Source organism: Carassius auratus, chromosome 38, assembly GCF_003368295.1.
Source record: "Carassius auratus strain Wakin chromosome 38, ASM336829v1, whole genome shotgun sequence".
Lineage (NCBI taxonomy): Eukaryota > Metazoa > Chordata > Actinopteri > Cypriniformes > Cyprinidae > Carassius > Carassius auratus.
Window position 1 is genome coordinate 13,525,896 of NC_039280.1, and position 22,091 is coordinate 13,547,986.

At 35.9% G+C, this 22,091-nt stretch overlaps 2 protein-coding genes across 2 annotated transcripts; both read right to left on the reverse strand.

Annotated features, from left to right (window-relative positions):
* Nucleotides 1–2,527: 2,527 nt before the first annotated feature.
* On the reverse strand, nucleotides 2,528–7,172 carry LOC113057515 (serum amyloid P-component-like). The gene is made up of 3 exons (XM_026224939.1): nucleotides 6,715–7,172; nucleotides 3,617–3,754; nucleotides 2,528–3,259 (listed from the first exon to the last, which is right to left on the reverse strand). Exons 1-3 carry the CDS (start codon nucleotides 6,797–6,799, stop codon nucleotides 2,589–2,591), a joined length of 894 nt encoding a protein of 297 aa, XP_026080724.1. The 5' UTR covers nucleotides 6,800–7,172; the 3' UTR covers nucleotides 2,528–2,588.
* A 257-nt stretch (nucleotides 7,173–7,429) lies between these two features.
* Nucleotides 7,430–22,007, reverse strand: LOC113057517 (GDNF family receptor alpha-1-like). Its single transcript, XM_026224941.1, has 7 exons — nucleotides 21,966–22,007; nucleotides 21,160–21,575; nucleotides 19,054–19,163; nucleotides 18,207–18,341; nucleotides 11,671–11,867; nucleotides 8,740–8,784; nucleotides 7,430–8,006 (listed from the first exon to the last, which is right to left on the reverse strand). The coding sequence occupies exons 1-7, from the start codon at nucleotides 22,005–22,007 to the stop codon at nucleotides 7,863–7,865; spliced, it is 1,089 nt and encodes a 362-aa protein (XP_026080726.1). The 3' UTR covers nucleotides 7,430–7,862.
* Between the last annotated feature and the right edge of the window lie 84 nt (nucleotides 22,008–22,091).

Below are 22,091 nucleotides of genomic sequence, written 5' to 3' on the forward strand. Positions count from 1 at the left end.
GCTAATGTAATAGTATTATTCCATCCTTATTACAGCCCCTAAAGCTATGCACACATAAAGTCTTTGTAAATATTATCTGTTTTGTGGACGTCTGTGAGGGGTCACATTCATTCATTAGATAAATATTTCAGGAGTTCATTTTTTATATCATCAGAAAGAAAATTCAGCTGAAATTTCTTTAAAGATTCAGGATGAAATGTCTTTGAGAAAGGATCTCAATGAAGGCATTAATTTATAATTAATGCTAATTAAACAAACAATGTGCAATTAGAGTTGGGAAATGTTGTCATTGTGTTTACAAAATTCATGTCAATAAAGGGTGACAGTGCTTTCTGCTGAATTTGTTACAAATATTGCACAACTAAAATTAATTATACAACAATATTTATATATGCTGCTATACAAAAACATACTTTGTGTTTGATGTTAGTAATTTGATTGTTATACATAATTATGGACATTGTAATGTGAAGTGTGAATGGCTTATGCTCTTCTTAACAGTAACATGGTTTGCTTTACATCATCATATTCCACACATTTCATAATGTGTTTTGAATTATATTTAGAGATAATTAAGAGCACAATGGTTAATATATGATTGCTACAAAAAAAGTGCACATGCCTTTTTTCAGTTTAGTGCTAATTTAAAAAGTATACATAATACATTTGTTTTTGAATGGTGCACACTCACATGAGATGAAGAATACTAATACTAATAACAGTTTTCAATAAAAGTTTTAATTGTACACGCGGTTACAAGTGCGGTTCCCCCCTCGCTGTCGCCAGTGTAATTTTAATTCAACATAATGCATTACCATTCTCTGCTTACACAAGGAAACGTGAGAATCAGTAGTGCACAGCCAAAGAAAAGGTCTGAAGCCAGAAAACACAAAAGGTCTGTCCCAAATCGCATACATATGCACTATTCTATAATGTTTTTTTAGTATGCATAGTGTGAGTAGTGCGTTGACACTGAAAATTTCAAAAAGAAAAAGTGTACTTTAAATACCTGGAAGATGCAATTAAATAAATGAAAAAATGAAGTGTGGAATGTTGGACACTTCATGCACTCAACTGTCACAGCTTTAAAAGGGTCATATGACATTGCTAGAAAGAACATCATGTTGTGTATTTGGTGTAATGCAATGTGTTTATGCAGTTTAAGGTTAGAAGATGAATCGGCCGGCAGATTCGACTAAGGACACGTGGGCAGTTTGGGCAGTGTTATGCAAATCTTCTCACAAAGTGATGTAGATGTGGGGGCTTGTTTTAGCAAGGCAGGTGTTGACTAGGGGTGTCGTGATATATGTGGTAATGAAGATAACCGTGACATTCAAAGCAACAATTATCAATACTTTGTTCATTTAGTGTTAGAAGAGTGTTAGAAGAGTACTCTACTGATCCATGGACAATCATTTTAAATGATAATAAAAAAATAAAAAATTAGAAAAATAATATAATAATGTTGTGTAGTATATAATACTATAGACAGCCAGTTTTACTCACTGAAATATTTATTCATTATAAATAATTATGTTAGAATTGTATTGGAGTTTTACACGCATGCTATACAGTTAATCTGAGCCCTGCATTAATTTGAGTGGTGACAGCTATTATGGGAGTGACTTGATGGAGCTCAGGAGATGCAGATAACTTGATCTTGACCCTTAAGAATCTATAATTAATGCTGTCAAGTAACAAATCTGTTTCAAAGATAAAATTAAATGAATTGCTAATAACAACATTGAGATTAAAAATGTAAAGCCACTACAAATACTAGAAATCATGAATATAAAGAATCACATAAAAAAAAAAAAAAAAAACACTGCACAGTTCATTTATCTTTTATCACAATTTATAAGTCTCTTTATAAAAGTCCAGAGATTTGTCAAGTTTTTTATCAGGTGTCTTTTTTAATTATATGATGTCAATACGTTGCTGTCTAGCCTCCAGCCAATCATTGCATTTCTGACCGTGGTTTCGAATATTGATACATCACTTCGGGGAACAAGGGAATGTGCACTAATCTTAGACAACTTAATCCAGATATTTTCATCAAATCTGCTAATTCGTTTGAAGTATCATTATTAGAAGATCTGGCATCTTTCAAATCATCTCAGATGTATTAAATGAGGTACAAAGAATGGGCAAGAGGTTTGCTCCTGTAATGTTAGTTGTTTGCTTTGTCGTTTTAGGTTTTATAGTATAGTGCAAGTAAAAATGCCGGTTAACAAACCAGGCATATGTAGGGTACCCACAAGTGACATCATTTTTATTTTATTTTAGGCAGTACAAACTATTCAACCTCATTCAGGATGTTGCTAGTTGATAAACTGAACAACTGTAGGTCATTTCTACAATGTTAGTGGTAAATGCTGTTACTCTATCAGATATATAGTAAATAAATAATGCAAGCTTGAGACCACTGTGTCAAGTCTGTTCATTAAAATGCACCCAAATCTGACTCTAATTCATGTCAGTTAGGCTTCTCTTGTTTGGTCAATATTGAAAACTCAGCACAAAGTTTGTTGTCAAGATGTTTATTCATTTCTCATGACATTACAACAACAGTTCAGTACAACAGAGCACTATTGCTGCTCTTCATTGCTATCGAATGTTACTTGATGCTTTTCTTCCACTTGTGCAGACCCAGCAATGGTGTAATTCAGATTGTGCCAGTTAATGTAATCCCCAAGTTTGTATTTGGTCTTTGCCTCCATGTAGGTCTTAATCTGACGGATGGGCAGGACTTTTCCATGTACATGCACATCTGCTATGAAACCTGTGAAGGCATTTAGTTGGTCGAACCCTCCATCATATTGGGTCTGATACTGTCCGAGTGTTATGACCGGATTTCCTTTGAAAGGTACTTTAGGGCCCACTTCCTTCTTAATGCTGGCTACTTTATTCACAAACATCTGGGCAAGACCGCTGTTGGCTTCCCAGGTCGCACACACTGAGATCCACTGATTGTGGTTAAACACCAAACCATCCAACTGAACCTTGAAGTTATGAATAGTCATCTCGTACTGTTTGACGTAACCTAACCACCGTAAAGAAAAGTCTTGAGCGTACGATGGTGTAGCCAGAGAAAACAGACATGGGTCGAGACTCATTCGTTCAGTGTAAAATCGCAAACACACGGTGGCTGCAGACATGTTCATGGATTCATTCGGGTGGAGCTTCACCCAGGTGTTGGTGTTCAGCTGTGGGAATGTGATGACCTTCCCCCTCAAACATTTTCTGTCTTTTATCGGCTCTGTTGTTGATATAAGTAAAGGTTTTCAGCACTTAAGGCATTAAAAGCTCTAGAATGTGAAATGACACTATGTGGTTCACCCACACAGACAGCAGTATACAAACAAAATAAACTGACAAAGGCTGTCTAAAATATTATTATTATTTTGCTTTGTCCAGTGGTATTAATGAACTAAATTCAACATTATTATAGCCAACGTTAATTAGGTGACCTCTATTTTAAAAACTGTAGTAGTCAGCATTTGAAGTGGATCAAAAAAGTTAATTAACATTTTGGTTTAAGGACAACTTTGATGAAAGTTTTTGATCCACTTTAAATGCTGACTACTGTATATTGTTAGTATTACATAGTACTTACGGGACAATGCCAAACCACAAAGGACAATAAAGAAAAGGTATGAAGCAAGTCTCTCCATGGTCCTGTTGGGTCGAGTCAGGCATGTGAGAGGCACCTGAGCACTCGCTCTTGCTCTTTTATTCTGCACCACTGTAGTGACTGAGGACACAGCATGTTAGTGATGATTCAGCAGTTTGGTTACATACATAGATAAGGAGCAGGGCTGAACGATTTGGCCAAAAACTGAAATTTGTAACTTTTATTCTCATATGAAAACGTATAACTGCTGCTGAGACATTTAAGCAAAAAGAACAAAGGGACCACATTTTGCTTTCAATGGAATAGCTGCTTTTTATGAATGTTCACACGTGGGTTCAATCTTTATGAGAACCAACTAAAGCCACTTTCTGTGGGACTTTGGTTATATTTATTTACATCTTTTTAAGTTATTATAGTGTCTCAGTCCATATTGCCATTTTATTTAGAATGATTGTGCAGCCCTCACTGAACTGTTGCTATCTCCTTTTGTAAACAAAATGATTGTTAAGGTTAAATTGCTAAATTCCTCTTATTCATCCTCCAGGTGAAAACAAAACACAACATTTTAATCATCAACATTTTAATCGTTTTCATAGAATACTTTTTACATTTTCACAAGCTAAGAATAAATGTGACAGATCGTGGAAGCGTCTGGTTTTGTTTTTATTATTTTTATTGATTCTCTGGAGCAATAAAATGTGGATGTAGTGAAATATAGTTTTTACAGTGTAAGATTCTTACTGTCCTGCTCCCATCTTCACAGCAACGTTATGTCGCAAACCAAACCCAAATACAGCAGACCACCACAAAATGCCTGCTTAAAATCCACAACAAACCGCATCCAATAGCCTTTATTACATGTCCATCATTCATGCTTGGTTTTTTAATGTTCATACTTTTAAAGTTCCCATACTGCTTACCAGCAGAAAAGACAAAATTACAATAAATAAACTCATAATGCAAAAGGATACAAAAATAAGTTTTTTTCCCCCTTTCTTTTTGGCTTACCATAAAACAATAACATAGTGGTATAGTAAATACATGGCTGTGTTACATCTCCTTCATTTGGGATATAGGACAGGACAGCAATAATTACAGATGCAAGTCTTCAATCTGTACTGTAATATCTAAACAAAATATATACTGTGTATACAGTTATTAAGAAAAGCGATAACTCTTATCCAATATGATAACACATTGTACAACCAAATCCCAATTCAAATATAGCAGGCTCTATAAACATAGTTCATGTAGAAGTATATATGTTTGAGTGTTTATTATTTCTTTATTATTTTTTTTATGTAGCACTTAAAATGTCCTATAAATAACATGGAATACAACAATACAGTATATGTTTTTGATCAAAAATGCCACATGATCCAAAGCAGCATGTCATAGACTCTTTTAATGTGTACCACTGAGCTGGTTAAACTGCACATGCCTCGTACTGCCATATATAAGACTTCTGTTTTTTTTATTTTATTTATTAATTCATCATAAAGAATTCTGACTGGTTTTAAGTAATTGTGATGCAGGATCACAATACTGACTCTTTCAGTAACTTTTGTATAGACATACAGTACAAAAAAACTGGCTACAGTATATATTACATACATGACTACTGTAGATTGCATGTTTCGTTGGGGCCAAAGTATGAAAATCTCTGTCAAAACAACATCAGAAAGGCAATATACACTTGATAGATACACGGATGCCGGTAAGTTTAGCCTTGTGAGTGGTGATGCAATTTACAGATACTTATATAAGCAATTGTAACATAGAACCTTGACACATCGTTTGATTACACAAGAATCAATGCTGCTGCCTGGCCTCAGTCCATGTTTTCTCCCGTAAACTGTGACAGAGGAGTTATGAAACCCCAGTTCTATTGACATATCCATCCAGTCAACCCATGACCTCATCCTCAACCTTCAAACAAACACATACAAACAACATTTCACATTCACACATGCATCCACACCATAACAAACCAGAGCAAAGTTATCAAATAGGCTCCTTCATGTATTTTCAGACAAAGCTACTGTCCTGTTGATCATCCAGTAAACTCCCCTCTAAACCCTCCTTTCACTTTCTGTGACTAGATGTCTTGTAAATGTCTTTTGATATGTTTGACCTACAGATGGGCCGGTAATGCTATCGAAAAACTACGGAGAAGCACTATTAGTGAGAATCTAATTTTCACCATAATGTAAAAAAAAAAAAAAAAAAGATTGCAGAAGACAATTCGTAAAAATAAACAGTGACCACGTCTTAAAAATTACATTTTAATAGTTTCTTGGTTTTATTTTGTGTACCAGTGAGCAATGGATAGTGCACACTGTATTGTTAAGTGCACAGATAAGATTAATCTCTACTGCTGTGACAGGAGTCCTTATGATTTCTGGACCTCAAACACGTAAACGGCACAACATCACATGGGAATGCTGCAATGATTCCAGGGTTCTCTCGCATTTCTTTCCCATTTCATCTTCTGATGCGAAATCAGGAGGGAAGAGAGACAGAAACTCGAGTACACCAAGACCACTTTGTTTTGTTGCATTGACAACATCAACAAAATCTCTTAAAGGGGTCATTTGACGTTTCTAAAAAGATCATTATTTGGTGTAATGCAATGTGTTGATGGGGTTTATAGTAAAAAAAAAACCCCACATTATTTTCCATATAATGTACATTATTGTTTCTCTTCTATGCACCGCCTTTCTGAAATGCATGGATTTTTACAAAGCTCATTGTTTTGTGATTGGCCGAATGCCTTAAGCATGTGACGAATATGTTACGCCCCTTAACATACTGCGATGGCGTCTCGCAGCAGGACGAGTCTCAGTCCAGCTGCTCTGCTTGTGCACATTCCATCATCAGTTCTCTTTTAGCAGTTCAGTCAATGCAATGTTAGGAACAACTGAGTGACTCAGGAAATCGGTTTATTTCGCATCAGAGGGAGTGTCAGCCAGGTTTATAAACTGAATAATTTGTGAAGTAATTTGTGGATTAGTGCGTACTGGAGATGTGAACCGTTTCAAACATTTCAGTTCGTTTTGGTGAACTAGTTAGATCCAGTTAAATAGAACCACTCGTTCGTGATCCAGACATCACTAGAACAGACAAAACCAATACAACCCATTTCAAATGAGGCATTTGTTGCATCCAGTGGGGACATGATTACTAATTATAATGACTTATACGGTCTTTTTATGCGTTGCGTTGAGTATCACGCTGCGTATACATAAAACTATATCTGCATTTGTGATTGGAGAAACAACAAACAACAAGCTCTGCTCTACACTGCTCAAAACTCGCATTTTAATAAAATTGGCAAATTATTTAAATATAAAAAACTTACTTACAGGCTGCCTCACTTTTATAGAAACAGCCTTTGTGCCACAGAAGCATTGCAGGCTACTCTCATGGCAAACAGTCCTCATCCTCTATAAAATACGCAGCATACATCTGAATATTTGGGTTGAACTGTTCTGGAAAAGTGTTGTAAATACAACTTAACCACTGATTTCTAGTTGTGTCCTCTTTTGGAAGACCAAACAAAGTAGTTTAGCTTTCACAATGAAACACACAGCGTCTCCACAACATGGCGGCGGCAGCAACAGAGAGAATAAAAGTTACGTCTTCTTTCTTTGCTTGAACATTTGGGCGGTGTTATGCAAATCTTCCCACATCGTGAAGTAATTTTTTTTTTTATATTTTATTCTTATATTTTTTTTGTTTACTTTTATTTCATTCTTTCCTAGCTATATTTATGTATATTTCATCTGTGTTGTATTCTTTAATAATTGCACTGTCCATGGAGCGGACCTGACTCACATTACACTGCTGGTTATATATGCTCTATATAACTGTGTAGCTGACGAAAAAAAAAATCTTGAATCTTGAATCTTGAAGTAGACGTGGGAGGCGTTTTAGGTAGGCGTGGTTGACTCTTAACTTTTATAAAGAATATCTCTTTGGATTTGACACTTTAGTCTTTTCAACTTTACAGATCTTCTTTATGCACCAAGAGCTTGTAACACTCCAAAGAGAAAAGAAAAATTGAATCGCATCATATGACCCCTTTTTTTAAAAAAAAGAACAGCTAGAGAGAGGAAGGGAGGGACTAAGAGAGAGAGAGAGAGAGTACCGAGTACAACAGATTGACCAGGAACAGCTATCGACTTTGTACAAATTGTGACTGTCCCTGTTGTATGTTCTTAGGTGGCTACAACATCGCTATGGTGAAGATGCAGTGCAAGGAGGTAGCCAGCAGGAGCAGCAGAGAGCTAAGGCCTGATAGAGTTGCCTGCCGAGTGGACGAATTCCTGGAGATGGTGTTGGAGGAGCTGGGGTCATCGATCTGTGGGTCCTTGGAGATACACAACAGTGAACAGACAAAAAAGAGGATGAGCATTTAGTCTTACCAGCCTAAAGGTGGTCAAACATGGCAGAGTTCAGCTATTTGATTTTGACGTATTTTTCCATTATGATATTACCTTGAACTTTTCTAGGAATTGTATGTGTTTGTGATTGGCTTTTCAAGACTTTTAGTACACCATAATGCATTGCAAAAAACCTGGACTTTCACCTTGCAAAAAATAAATAAAAAAACCCTGGTTCATTAAAAAATAAAAATGCCATTCTGTCTGAGTTATACCCAACACGGGTTCAGATGTCTGTGAGATTAGAAAAGCACTTTGATTCAGCAATGAAACTGTTCTCTGAAAAGAGGTCCTCATTTTTAGGGCAGTTTGGGCCTGCCGCTGCAACACTAAATGTCATTCTAGCATATAATGTTGCTTTTATTATGTACAATGACATTTAGTGAACTTTAAAAGGCAGAAGATAAGCAATGTTCACATTTTGCCGTCGCCCAACGCAAAGATCATGTGCATAGCGGGCAGGAAGAGCTCTCTAGTGCCAGGTCAAAGTTCAGCCAAAAGGGGCCAATGTGACATGAGATAATTAATGCTTTGTCTGTCTTTTCTTTCATTATGATTAATCATTTCAATAGCACTTGACATATATCAGAGATATGCTTAGTTTGAGATGTGCTGTCAGTTTTTATTCTGGCATGAAAAGAAGTATGTAAGCATACTTACCACACATAACACATCTATTGTGTTGTTTGTATTCAGCTTCTGAGCCTAGAAAGGGGGGGAAAACTCAGTTAAAGTAACTGGATATAAGTTAATAACATTTTGGACCAAGAAAACCCTTACTAGACTACATATTACAACAGTTCTGCAGGAGGATCCACACTAGATAATCAACAACAAAATAGTCCGACTGCTGTTTATAGCTTCGATTGTATATCCATTAATTGCATTAGTAGCGTGCTTTATAATGATATTAACAAGTCTACTGTGATTCTCTTTTTAGGTAGTGCCAATATAACAATAGAGAATTAAATGTGTGCACAAGCTGATATTAATATTAATTATAGCAGGTGGGTTACTTGAGGATTCTCAGTTTGAGGGCACATTATATTTCTCAGATTTTAGCATTTCAAATGTAACCCTCCAGAAGCTTACAATTTAGTATGGATTTCACTTCCTTGTGTGTGTGTACTTGGTGTATAGGTATGTGTGTCTTAGAAAGTGAGAAGCAGTGGTGATATAGGAGACCTGGTGACAGTATAATGAATGGATTCCTGTGTGTTGGCGGTTCGGTATCCTCCTGAAACTAGCCGACTTGAATCTACGCCAGAGCCCAGCATGATAAAGCAATGCCTTTATAAACAACATTATAAACAACCGCGTCAACAGACCGGCAAAAAGAGGATTTAAGGTTTAATATCAATGATTAATCTCTCCCAACACGAGAAACATTTTTAAAATTAAGAAATAAACCAACAAAAGTCTAGAAAGTGTGATGTTCAGGCAAAAAAAAAAAAAAAAAAAGAGTTGGATAATTGTTCTCTGTACACATCAAATGCTGTTTTAATTACATTGAAGCAAAATGCAAGATATGGCACTTTAATAGTGTGAAAAAAAGGAACACAAACCTCATGAAATTGGCCCTTAATCTCACTGAATCACTTGACAGCATACTAAGCAGAGAGTTTCTCACTTTTATTATATATTTAGAATACGAGTTCACACTGAATGCAGAGATCTCTCTCGTACTGGTAAAGCAGAGTGTTCAATAATTTAGAAAATATGCCCAATACTTGCATTCTGACATGCTTTTATATAAGGTATCATGTTATGTCTCTTTGTTTGAGGGTGTCAGTGCATATCTGGCTCTGTCATTTTACCCAAAAATACAAAGACCCTTTCTATCACATAACTGAAGGGGGAATTAAACCATTTGGCTGGCTGTAAACATCTCGGTTCTAAACAAGAGGCAAAAGCAGTTTGATATGCAACAGAGGCTACATTAACATGGCATTCATATGCAGGAGTTGTCTCGCTAGTTTTCCTAGAGGTCAGCTGGGTGTGCTGTGATCATTTGTAACCGATGAAGAAAGACTGACAGACATATCCCATGAGTCTGCACTCTCCGTCTCTGTTCTTCTCCTCATTTTCACACTGACAGCTGCTCCCCCTCAGAGGACTACGTTTAGCAGTGAGGCTAATGCAAAAACATGTAAACTCATTAACGCCACTTTCTCCTGCTGCTGCGCTTTTCTCTGTTGAAGTGTCTGGGTCTGGATGCATGCGCGTGTGCGTGCCCTAATGTCTGTGATTATTTATTAGCCTTGTTTCTAATTAAAAGACATGCTGTATATGACCAACTCTAACCCTGGCTGTGTGGGTCTTGTTGTTGGATTGAACTGTTGTCTAAAGGGATGTATCTTAATACATTTATGCATTTGGCAGACCCTTATATCCAAAGTGAGTAGGATTGCATTCAAGGTATACATCAGTGCGAGGTATACTTCATTAACAGTGCACACATTTCTTGAAAATTGAATCCATGACCTTGGCATAGCTAACGCCTTGCTATACTGTATGAGTTACAGGAATGCTGTTTAGTCAAAAGTCTAATTACACACAAAAGTTCATTTTAGGCCAGTGAAGAACTGACCCTCCCTGACTTCCCCTCCCTGTTTTTTTTTTCTTCTCTCTCTCTCTAATAGAATTTTGGTGCACATTTGCCTTTGGCTTTCTAAGTTGTGGTCTAAAAGACACTTAATATTCAGTTATATTGCCAAATAGACTGCGCTGACATTATCGGATGAGAACAAAACTTGAACTGAACTGAGCTGGATAATGACACCATTGTCTCCTGTAGAGCAGCTTTATAGCTGAATCGACTTATTTTCATAGTTGATGCATTTGGTTTTAAAGCTATATAGAATCAACACAACACTGACCTGAGTTAAATAGCAACTCTATTGTCTTCTGTAGAGCTGCTTATAGCTGAATTGATGAAATTTCATAATTGATAAACTGTTCTAAACTGAAATATTAAACAGACTTGAGCTGAATAAGGATATTATTGTCTTTTTTTAAACTGCTTTGCAGCAGAATTTGAATTTATTTCCTATTTAAAGAAGTTTGCTTTATACAGTGAAGTTACTTTGAAATCATCTATATTGTATAAAACACTATAGATATAAAGGTGACTTGGCCGATGATGTTCAAAACCCTAAATACGGACATTTAGGATTTGATTTGTGTGATTATTATGTGGATTAATTTAACTAAATTTTTTTTTTTTTTGTAATGTTGTAAATCTTAATTTAGCCTAGATAGTTTAGTAATTGTAATTTCTGTCTTGCATTTATAAAGTTTCTAAGTTTCCTTAAATTCTTTTTTACTCTTTAAATTTGAAATCAAATTTACCTGCCCATGAGAAATATTTAGTGGAGTCACCTATTATTTATTATAGTTATCTTATGTAAATTAGGCATATGCAACCGAACCATTCCCTTCCTAAAAAAATAATTTTCAAGATTAACAGAGGTATTTATTAACGTCTAACATATGAGGACCACAAATACATCATCTGTTTTAAAACCCTGCATAAAATCTACAATGCATACATGAAATTTGAAGATCTATGTCTGCAATAGTTGCACTGACCTGGAGGCTTCCACAGAACTGGTAAAGGGAGTTATCCGCCGGATTGAGATGTGTCCCTGGCTCTATGGCATTGGGTGATCTCTCTCTATCTCTGTTCCTCTGGGATGGTGTTGTCATAGTGGTGGTTGTTTGCACTGGGGGCATTGGCTGCCAAACGCTCACATCCGTCCCATTTCCAAATGCCTGGATTGCATTACCTACATAAAAAAAGCAAAGATGGTTTCTTCCTTATATTAAAAGATACAATGAAATATTTAAGACTTTGGATGGCCAATACAACACTAGTTTTGCCTCCTGTCTTGATAGTCTGAGAGATGTTTACCATAATATAAGAGTACCCAGAGATCTATGACTGTTTATTATTGTGCATATTTGCTTCTCCACATATGAAAATCAGGAAAAGACCAGTTTTTGCCCAAACTCTCAGTCGGGGCCTCTCCAGTTTTCCTTAGAAGTAGGACCTGCCTCATTATATGGACCTCTGAAAGGCTCTTGCTCCCTCTGCCATCTCCACTGAAACAATACAGACAGCACACTCTTTAGCACAAACACTGTCCGTGTCTGCGAAGACACAAAATCCAAGAAAATGTGGTACAGTATGTGTAGTTGTTTTACTTTGTGAAGTTGTTTTGCGGTATCAGAAACGTCCATCCTGTCTCACAGTGCTTCGTTCTGTCTGTCACTGCACTATATTTGAAATCTGCTTCTCTAATTTTATCATACTCACATGTAAATCATTTGAACAAACATGATAAATGTGTTGTTAGCTATTTTTAGTTTTCTTTCTATCTCTCTAGGAAATACTGGAAAAGCCCCGCAGGCTCCGAACGCTTTGATCGTTGTTTTGAGTCTATAAGCCCTGACACATTTTCTTCAGCAGATGAATCGTGTAGTTTCCTCTCATGTGCATGTCTCTCAAATGAGTCATGTTCTCTGAATCCACCAGCTGATGTCTGGAGACCTTCATATCCATAAGGTTTTAGGTTTCAAAGGAGAAAAAAAAATGCACTACAAATAAAGGCTACTGTTTGCTGTTTTTGTATTTTTTTTTCTTTATGATGAAATGCAGACCAGCTTAAAATAAGCATGCTATTCTGATGTAAAAAGCATTTGTATTAAGATGTTTTTTTAGCAGCGCACATTTACACCCCCCTTTTTTTTCTAACTGAATAACATTTTTTAAAGTTTGGTGTCAAAAGGGTTGTTATTATTATTATAATTTTATTTTTTACATTAATACCTTTTCATTGTAACAAAGTTTGTTTGAGTGACAATGAAGATTGGAGTGAGGGCTTCTGAACATTCAGCTCATCAAAATATTAGTTTCTATCACATAAATGCAGGCTTGGTGAACATAAGATTATTTACTCACTTAAATAACAACTATACTCCCCAAACCTATGTATCTACAGCATAATTTATTTGTTTTATTATATTTATTTGTTTTCTAAAATAAAAGTTCATTTCCAGCTTTAAATTAGATTTAATTCCCAGATTTTTTTTAACTCCATTATATGTTTAAATAAAGTCAGTGCCTCATTTATTAAACAAACATAAGGCAGAAAATTGGGCATACAGTTGTTTAAACACAAAACTTGGAATTTATCAATATGGACGTGAGCAGTGGCTACGATCAAATCTCAATCGTGTACGCAAGTTTTTGAGTCACCTGAACTTGCCCGCAGCATAGTAAATATGGTGGAGAATTGTAGAATTACAGCATTTTGTTCATTTGTATTTTCTGAGTGTCAAACATGTCATTTTTATACAGGGCTTTAGCTTTATATGCGTAAATGGCAGCGTAAACAAGACACTGATGATTAAATCGTCGCATCATGCACTTGCAATGCTTCGGTGAAAGGAGAAAAACAGAAATTACGTCTATAAAAAGAATAAAATAGTTAGGATCACATAAAATATATAATAGGCTATAATATAATTAACAGATTAACAAAAGGATAAAAATTAATATAGGTAACGCTCGTTTTTGTAACACTCTTAATGCATTTTATTTCTTTTCTTTATATTTGATTTAATCCATCTGATCGCACAGGCACCTCACGCACACACAAACAAACAACATTAGTTCTACCGTTGCCTGACATTTGAGCCATTCATCATAAAAACTAAGATGCATTCAACCAAACATAAAAGTCACAGTGTTATTTTAAAACGTCCACTGTAAAATCAGCATTCAGCGCTCAAACAAACATTTTTGCGCATGTGAAGAATTTCGTAAAATGAGATTGGCAGCTTACAAATGTTTTATGAATCACATGCGAACTCTGTCATAAGTAGATTTGTTTGTATGGATCTGCACTTGTTTCTACGTAGATTGATAAATAAGGACCAGGAAACACTCTTATTATTGTGTCAGTGCTTCTACACCAGTTTGAAGTTTGAGTAATTCCACCATACTCCGGAAGCAATGATATAAACGTGAAAAATATTCTTAATAATGTTTGAACAATGTCACTGTTTCACTCAATGCTATCTGTTCTGCTGAAACACCAGCCTTTGTTGAGGACGCTGTATTTCAAGGGCAGACAGACGCATAACGCTCGGGGGCTAGTGTAGGGTGTGAGGCCAAAGCGCTTCGTCATAGCCTCCTAAACACCCAGATACTGACGGCGCTGGGAACGAACCCCCACAACTGTCAGGATGTCTTAACACTGAAATCCCCTAATGAGACACGAGAGAATGAGGTAATGAGAAGGAGAGAACGAGAAAGAAAGATAGAACAATAAAGAAGCAGTTTAACCCAGTTTAACCTCCTGAAGAGTCTCCTTCAACATCCACTCAAAGCCCTCGGCACTAAAAGAAACAAAATAAATTAAGCTCAGACTGCTCACAGATATACTCTTCCTACAATGAAACCTTCCTGCCCATTCTGGTGAAGATCTGAACATTGAAAACTATCTCTGTTTTTCCTGCAGTGGTTTAGAGAAAGATTTTGACAGGTCACTATTCTCTTACGTTTATCATAGTTTTTTTAACACCTTTTTGCCCTCACTACTTTTCAACACTACTTCACAACTGTAAATGGTGTGAAACAATTTGTGTTTTGCATAAAAGTCCTAATAATCCATGTAGACTCTCAGTCAGGGTGGAAAATTAACAGCCACAGAGTCTGAATGCAGCAAATACTATTGTCATAAAGGCTGCATATAGCTACAGTAGTAACACAAATAGTTTCAGATAATATTTTTATTTTAGTTTTTTGTTATGGCTTAGTGTGATTATCAAATCACAAAGGCTGTGATTTAATAATAATAATAAAAAAATTGTTTTAATATATATATATATATATATATATATATATATATATATATATATATATATATATATATATATATATATATATATATATATATAAATATTATTTTTTTTATTATTATTATTATTATTTTTTTAATGGAAATCTTTTTTCCTTCTTTGACATCATTTCCATATTGATATATAATTACACAATTTTGGCAAAAAAATGCAGCCCTTACAAACAAGTACAGCAAACCTGTTTTTTTTTTCCATTATTATTATTATTATTTTTTATTGCATTACAAAACACAATTCCTGTTAGAAGAATCATAATCAGATTTTTTTTCTTATTATGTATTCCTATTGACTTTTAGCAGTGGACTGTGGCAAAACTTTCTTCTTCTGTGAACTATTTCACCACGAGAAACTTAGTTCAGGTGCTGTGTATTGAGGTTTGAGTAGTGCCATTCACCTGACAGTGCTTTTTAAACTGACCCCTGCATGGATCTCTTTCAGTACTATACATTTTTGTAGCATTTCCAGGACTTTCACAAGCCCTCCCTGAAAACTTGCTTTTTGCTATTACCACTAAGTCTGTTTTCACGCCATTCTATGAGTGAACGGGAACAAAACAAAACACTTGGTGCATTCAAAGAAGTGTAGCGAGCAAAAGATATATAGGAGAAAGTGTACGAGAAAGAGGTGTACATAATAGGAAGATGGAAGAGGCTTTTTAGAGGCAGAGATAAAAACGGGCTGACAGACGGAGAGCTAAAAGCCTTAGAAAACAACTCAGACAAACAAGAGTCTGAGGAGTTGGACAGAGCAAACCAGATCAGAGGGAGAATGAGACAAATGGACAGTTAGGAAGGAAATGGCACGGATGGAGGCACAAAGTTTAAACGAAGAGAGAAAAAAGCTAACAGAAGATATGAGGAGGGATTGACAGATTGCTTACATCTTTACGTCTATTTTTTATATCATTAACTAGAGGCAGATTAAATGAAACTGACTCTTTTTATGTAACCACAAGTTTCCCAAACAGTCTGTCATTAGACTACAGCACTTGCACAACTCAAGTATGAAACCATTAAGTCAGCAAAGTTTAAATACTGTCTCATTTTAAATTTCAGTTGGAAAATTGACATTAGATTTGATAAGTTTAATTCAAAATCACTTCAAAGTTCTCACTTGGTGTCATTTTATAAGCTTTGAATGTTATATATATATATATATGGGCACTAAACGTTTTTAATTTTTTATACATTTTAATTTTAACTTTCTCTATTTTGTCTTTATTATGATAGGAGGGGGCCGGGGCAGGATCAGGAAAGGTCCATGAGCCAGGATTCGAACTGTGGACGGCCATAGCACTACAGCGCTATATGTTGGCACGCTGTCAGACTTGTGTTCCTGTTTTGTTGAGGTTTTCTCCCCATGTGCTTCCCGTGAACTAGTTTCTCCCTCTCATTTTGATTAGCCATTTAGTTAAAGTGTGTCCCGTTAATTAACCTCATTTGTCTATGTATTTAAGCCCCAATCTGTTCAGTCTTTTTTGTTTGTTCGCTCACCTTTATATTATGCTGTTTTCCCTCACCATTCTGCCCGTGGTCTAACTTTGTTCATTAAAAGAAGTGGGTTTGAACTGCACCTCCTGTCTTCCCCCACCTTCCTGAATCACCGTGACAGATGACCAGACCAAATAATGCAAACTGGGCTGAGGACCAGCTGTGGTGCCTGTGGCAGGGCGGTCAGCCTTTGGAGGGGTATGTAAATGCATTAAGAGTAAAAGAATCCAAGAAAAAAAAATTCAACAAGTATAGGCCATTTCTAATAATATTATCCTTTTGTTAATCTGTCAATCATATTATAACCTGTTGCATTTTTTTTGTGTGTGTGTGTGTGTGATCCTATCTATTTTGGTATTTTATTTTTTATAGACTTTATACATTTTTTTTTTATCCTTTATAGAAGTTAAGAATGAGAATCATCCTCATCCAGCCTCCTCTGAAACACACCTTGCCTCTCCAGCTCATCCCACTCCGGGACCCTCCATATGCCTAAACAATGGTTTCGATTACCCATATCCTCCCGTGTTTCCCTGAGCTCAAAAATGGACTTCTAACAGCGCTAAAATGCTGGCTGAACATCCATGAAAATACATGTCTGTAAAATCACCAACAATCTCCAGAGAGCTGGAGTGATGCTCTTACAATCTACTGTCCACAGGAGACTTTGACACAGAGTTACAGATGCCACACAGCAAGATACAAACTTCTGACCAGCAACAAAAATACAAAGGCAAGATTAGAGTTTTATGGTTAGATGAGACAAATATTAACCTTTATCTAAGTGAATGGAAAGCAAAAGTGTGGAGAAAAAAGGAACTGCAAATAATCCTAAGCATCCAGCCTCATCTGTAAAGCTTGGTGGAGGTGGTGTCATGGCATGGGCATGCATGGCTGTCTATAGAACAGAACCTCTTCATTTTAATGATTACTTAATGTAAGATGGCAGTAGCAGAATGAATATGGAAGTGTACAAAATGATCTTGGCTACCAATATTCAAGAAAATGTCACCAGTCACATCAGAAAGTGCTTCACATTAAATCAGGACACTGACCCAAAACACCCTGCCAATTCAAGGAGTTTATCAGAGAGAGAGAAAAAAGTAAAGTCTTAGATTGACCAAGTCAATCTTCAAGTTTAAATCCGATTTGAACATTAACTTCACCAGCTGAAGAGGAGACTAAAGAAAGAAACTCCCCAAAACAAGCAACAGTTGGACTTTGGCTGCATTAAAGCCAGGGAAAATCATTTCAAAGCATAAGGCCAAGAGTCTGCAGTTGTCTATGGGTCACAGACTCACTGCAAGGGATCTGCAACTAAATATTAGCTTTTAATCTTTTACATCATTAAATTCAAACGTTCCAATACTTATTCTCACATCAAATAGTGGGATGAACTTTAAAAGTGCTTTTATTTGGTAAAATATTAAAACATTTATGTACTGAAACAGCTAATAATAAAATGTGACATTCTGTAGTTTTGTCTCATGTTCATCTTCTAATCATATTTACAAATGTTTTGATTCCACAGCAAACAGATACATTTTGTCTTTACTGTTCCAATAATTATGGATGGCACTGCATATATATATATATATATATATATATATATATATATATATATATATATATATATATATATATATATATATATGCTATTTTGCCCAGCTCTAACACAAGCTACACATGTAAATCAAAGCAGAAACTCACGCAGGCAGCCGTTGTCAGTGAAGAACTCGGTGAATCTGTCACATTCCTCTTTGCTGTTGCCGCTGCTGCTACAATCACAGAATGGAGACACACTGATCTTGGGTGAGCGCAGATAATTTGGGGTCATCACCGTGCCTGGAAAACAAAAGGACATGTTGCGTTTTCAAAATTAAAGTATCAGTTTCATATTTTATTGGAATTTGATTATTTCAGCCTGAATGTGTACAGTACATATCAAAACATAAACCCTTGTCATAATAAAAATAATAATAATGCTGGTGCAGTTTGCCTCATAAAAGCCATACTGTGGGGGTGTGACAGTGTTAGCCCACAGAGAAACAGTCTCCCACTGGTAGAACAACAACAGGAGCTAATCACAGATTAATAGCTGCACTGCTGTATTCCCACATGTCCAGCTGCTGTTTCTGTGTGCTGCACACACAACTTTGGGAAGACATCCAGCACAAGCAAAACGCAAAGAAAGAACTAGAGAACAAACATGTGTTCTCAAAGTCTTTCTCTATATAGATCTCAGTGGATTGTGCTGAGAGTAGAAGTCACCCAGTGGTAGTTAACGAGACACTTGTATCACTGAATCATCAGTATATAACAGGTTGATGTGTGTGTTTGTGTATTCACCGTGGCTCTAAATTAATATTAAATGTACTATATTAATAATTCAAAAATACATTTTTGTGTTTATAGGTATATGTGATAACTTGATTTTTAAAAGTGCAACTATTCCCCAAGACCATAATTTTAAATTTACCATATTATTAATAATAATAATAATAAAACACACACACACACACATACAAATACTGTATATGTTACAGGGCAAACTCACCAATGAGGCCAGAGTATGACAGCAAGCAGTCAGCATAATTCTCCTTCAGACAGCCAGAGAGAGAGCGGGGCTCCGGTTGACAGTTAGTGAAGAAATCAGCCAGACGAGACCTAAAACACCACACACACACTTCATATTACATAATTCTCACCTCTTCCTGACATCTATTCTAGTACAATGAGTACTAATGACACCACTTTATAATTAAATACAGTTCATTATGAATGAAAGAAAACATATGTTGCCAAATCTATTTGAAAAGCAAACTGCACACAGTTCTTGGCAGTTAAAAGTGTTGGAAGACTCTCAGTAGCAGTCTGTGGCAGTGTTAAGAATGGAGAAGGAATGTGTTAATGAAAGTGCTGTGCCGTGTGTCCTAAGACAACATGATGTGAGACTAGAGTCGGATCTCTGCACAACTCCGCCGAACACCTTGCTACAGCTAGGGGCTACACCTGGCTTCAAAAAAAGCATAGGAACAAGAGCAGGATGGATGCAGCAAGAAAGACAAATAATGAGGAAAAAATGACCAGAATGGAGCATGCTAACTGTACAGACCTGGAGCGCAAGTGCAAATATATTCCATTTATTTGTATGAGTGTCTGAGTGTGCCCCCAGAATGCGGATAATGTCAATCTTCTGATTGAGCAGGGTCATTAGCTGTCACACTCTCTGTGCCTAAAGACGTTTACTTGGCAAAACTACATCCACGTTGTGTTAATGAATCCTTAACAAGCCACTTAGCAGACTCTGGGGTTGCCTCCTTCCTGCACAAACCAGATTTAAGGCTGCAGTTTTTTATTGCTAGACTTCAATAATCACCACAATCGTCCTGGCGATGTGTTCTCCTGCCTTACCTTAATAAATGCTTTATTTCCCAATAGATGCAGTTTAGCTGCTCATGGCAATGTCTGTCCCTATTGGTGAATGTGTGTTATTACAGATGGCATGTTGTGATGTTGCCTCTCAGATTCAGTGAGGCATTTCTTAGCACCTCTAAATAGCTCATTTTGCACTGCCATGTGTTAATGCACACAAGATAAGTGTTGCCATGAAGTGTGGATGCATTTGCATGTAAGTGTTTGTATGTGTGTGTGTGTGTGTGTGTGTGTGTGTGTGTGTGTGTGTGTGTGTGTGTGTGTGTGTGTGTGTAAGAGGCTGAAAGAGAAGGATAGCTAGGTATTCTTAACTTTGTGTATATACTTTATTTACTCGCTTTACAACTATAAAGTTTGAGACTGCTAGTGAAATGGTTCTGTTATTTTTATATTATATTATATTATATTATATTATATTATATTATATTATATTATATTATATTATATTATATTATATTATATATATGTATTTATTAGACCATTAGAAATTATTATATTAATAATATTTTAAATTGTTTTTAAATGTCAGTTCTTAATTACATTAGTTTATTAAGAGAAATATATAATTTCAATCACATACTATTAAAATTATCACTATAACATGTTGAAATAGATTGGAATATATTTTATTGTTTATTATCTTATAACAATTTAAGTGAACACTGAATGATAATAATAATAATAATAATAATTTATGTATTAATCTTTGTTAATATTAGTTAATAAAAATATAAATGTTCACTGTTAGTTCAAGTCAGCTCAGTTCTATTAAATAATGTTAATAGATATAACTTTTGATTTTAATAATGTATTAGTAAATGCTGAAGTTATCATTAAAAGATTAATTAATGCTGGTAACTCTTTATTTTAAGGTATCTTTGTTACACATGATATGTACTTACTATTAATAATAGGTTGTGCATAATTACATGCAAGTAACCCTAACCATATATTAAGTACATATAGTTAATTAATATTACTCAGTACTTAAGTGAATCATCACATTGTAACAAGTACACCTTAAAATAAATTGTAACCTACATGCTTTAGAGGTATTTTTTAATTGTTAATTCATGCTTACTAATGTAGTTAACTAACTAATAGAAACATATTGTAAAGTGCTTTTGATTTATTAATTGAACTTCATTACATTAGCAATATTAAGAAGATTCTCATGATAATAATATAATAAGTTGCCTGTTATAAATGAGTTGTTTGAGGCTCAGACCTGCAGATGTAGTTGGTCTTGCAGGACGCTTGCAGTGCCAGGCAGTTGGGCTTCTCCTTGTCCTCATATGAACAGGCTGGTACGATGGTCTGGCGTCTCCGCTCAGAACAGGCCAGCTGATCCCCCAGAGGACAGGAGCAGAAGAGCATACCGTAGCTGTGCTTGGGCGGCACCTTGTCGAAGAACTGCCGCAGGGCCTTGTGGCACTTGCGTTTGTTGCAGACTTCAGCCGTTGAGACTCGGCTGGTGCAGGGGCTTATGTAAGCCGAACGGTATTTCTTACAGGTGTCGTTTAGGTTGCAGGCCTTCGCTGCATTCAGGCAGTTGTTCTCCTTTGCTAGCGCTGGCTCACCTGCAAAGACAAAGATGCATGGTATAAAAGACAATATAATAAATATAACACAGATACACTTTGTCTGTCAATCATTTGTGGAGAGAGAATGTGCAGTTGAAATGCAGCTAAACCAGCTAAATTGCTTTAAAATGGCTATTTAAAGAAAACATTTATAAACTGACAAAAATTGTTTACTTTTTAATTAAAAAAAAAATATATATATATATATAAAAAGAATGGTAAAAAAAAGTAAGACAAAGAAAAAAAAAGAGATATTATCCACATCTCTGAAAACTATTTTATTTGAAAACCCTACGGCACTGACAGACACGTGAATTAATCATCCCAGTTTCTGCAGGACTTCCAAAACACAGAGGCTGTTTAAAAGGAACCTGTTTTTTGTTTTGGGTTGGTTTTTTTATGTTTAATGGAACAGTGCTCATCCCTTTGGATCCCTGCAGCCTAAACAAACATCATCTTGGCCGAACAGGGAAGTCATCAAAGCGGCCAGCATAGCTCTGCTCGCAGGTCAGCTGCGGCTAATTGCAGGCTTTCTAACACATTTCTGGAGACTTGCTGAGCTACAGCAGCAGCAGAC

Excerpts from the sequence above, each read along its gene's own strand:
- LOC113057515 (XM_026224939.1), bottom strand. The coding sequence starts at position 6,799 with ATGCAACAAATGCCTCATTTGAAATGGGTTGTATTGGTTTTGTCTGTT. Across the intron at positions 3,755-6,714 it reads ACGAACGAGTGGTTCTATTT|TCACTACAGTGGTGCAGAAT; the intron begins AACTGGATCTAA and ends CTGTGTCCTCAG. Across the intron at positions 3,260-3,616 it reads TTGTGGTTTGGCATTGTCCC|AGCCGATAAAAGACAGAAAA; the intron begins GTAAGTACTATG and ends TATCAACAACAG.
- LOC113057517 (XM_026224941.1), bottom strand. The coding sequence starts at position 22,007 with ATGCTGGCCGCTTTGATGACTTCCCTGTTCGGCCAAGATGAT. Across the intron at positions 18,342-19,053 it reads GTCATACTCTGGCCTCATTG|GCACGGTGATGACCCCAAAT; the intron begins GTGAGTTTGCCC and ends TTTGTTTTCCAG. Across the intron at positions 11,868-18,206 it reads CACTGACAACGGCTGCCTGC|GTAATGCAATCCAGGCATTT; the intron begins GTGAGTTTCTGC and ends TTTTTTATGTAG.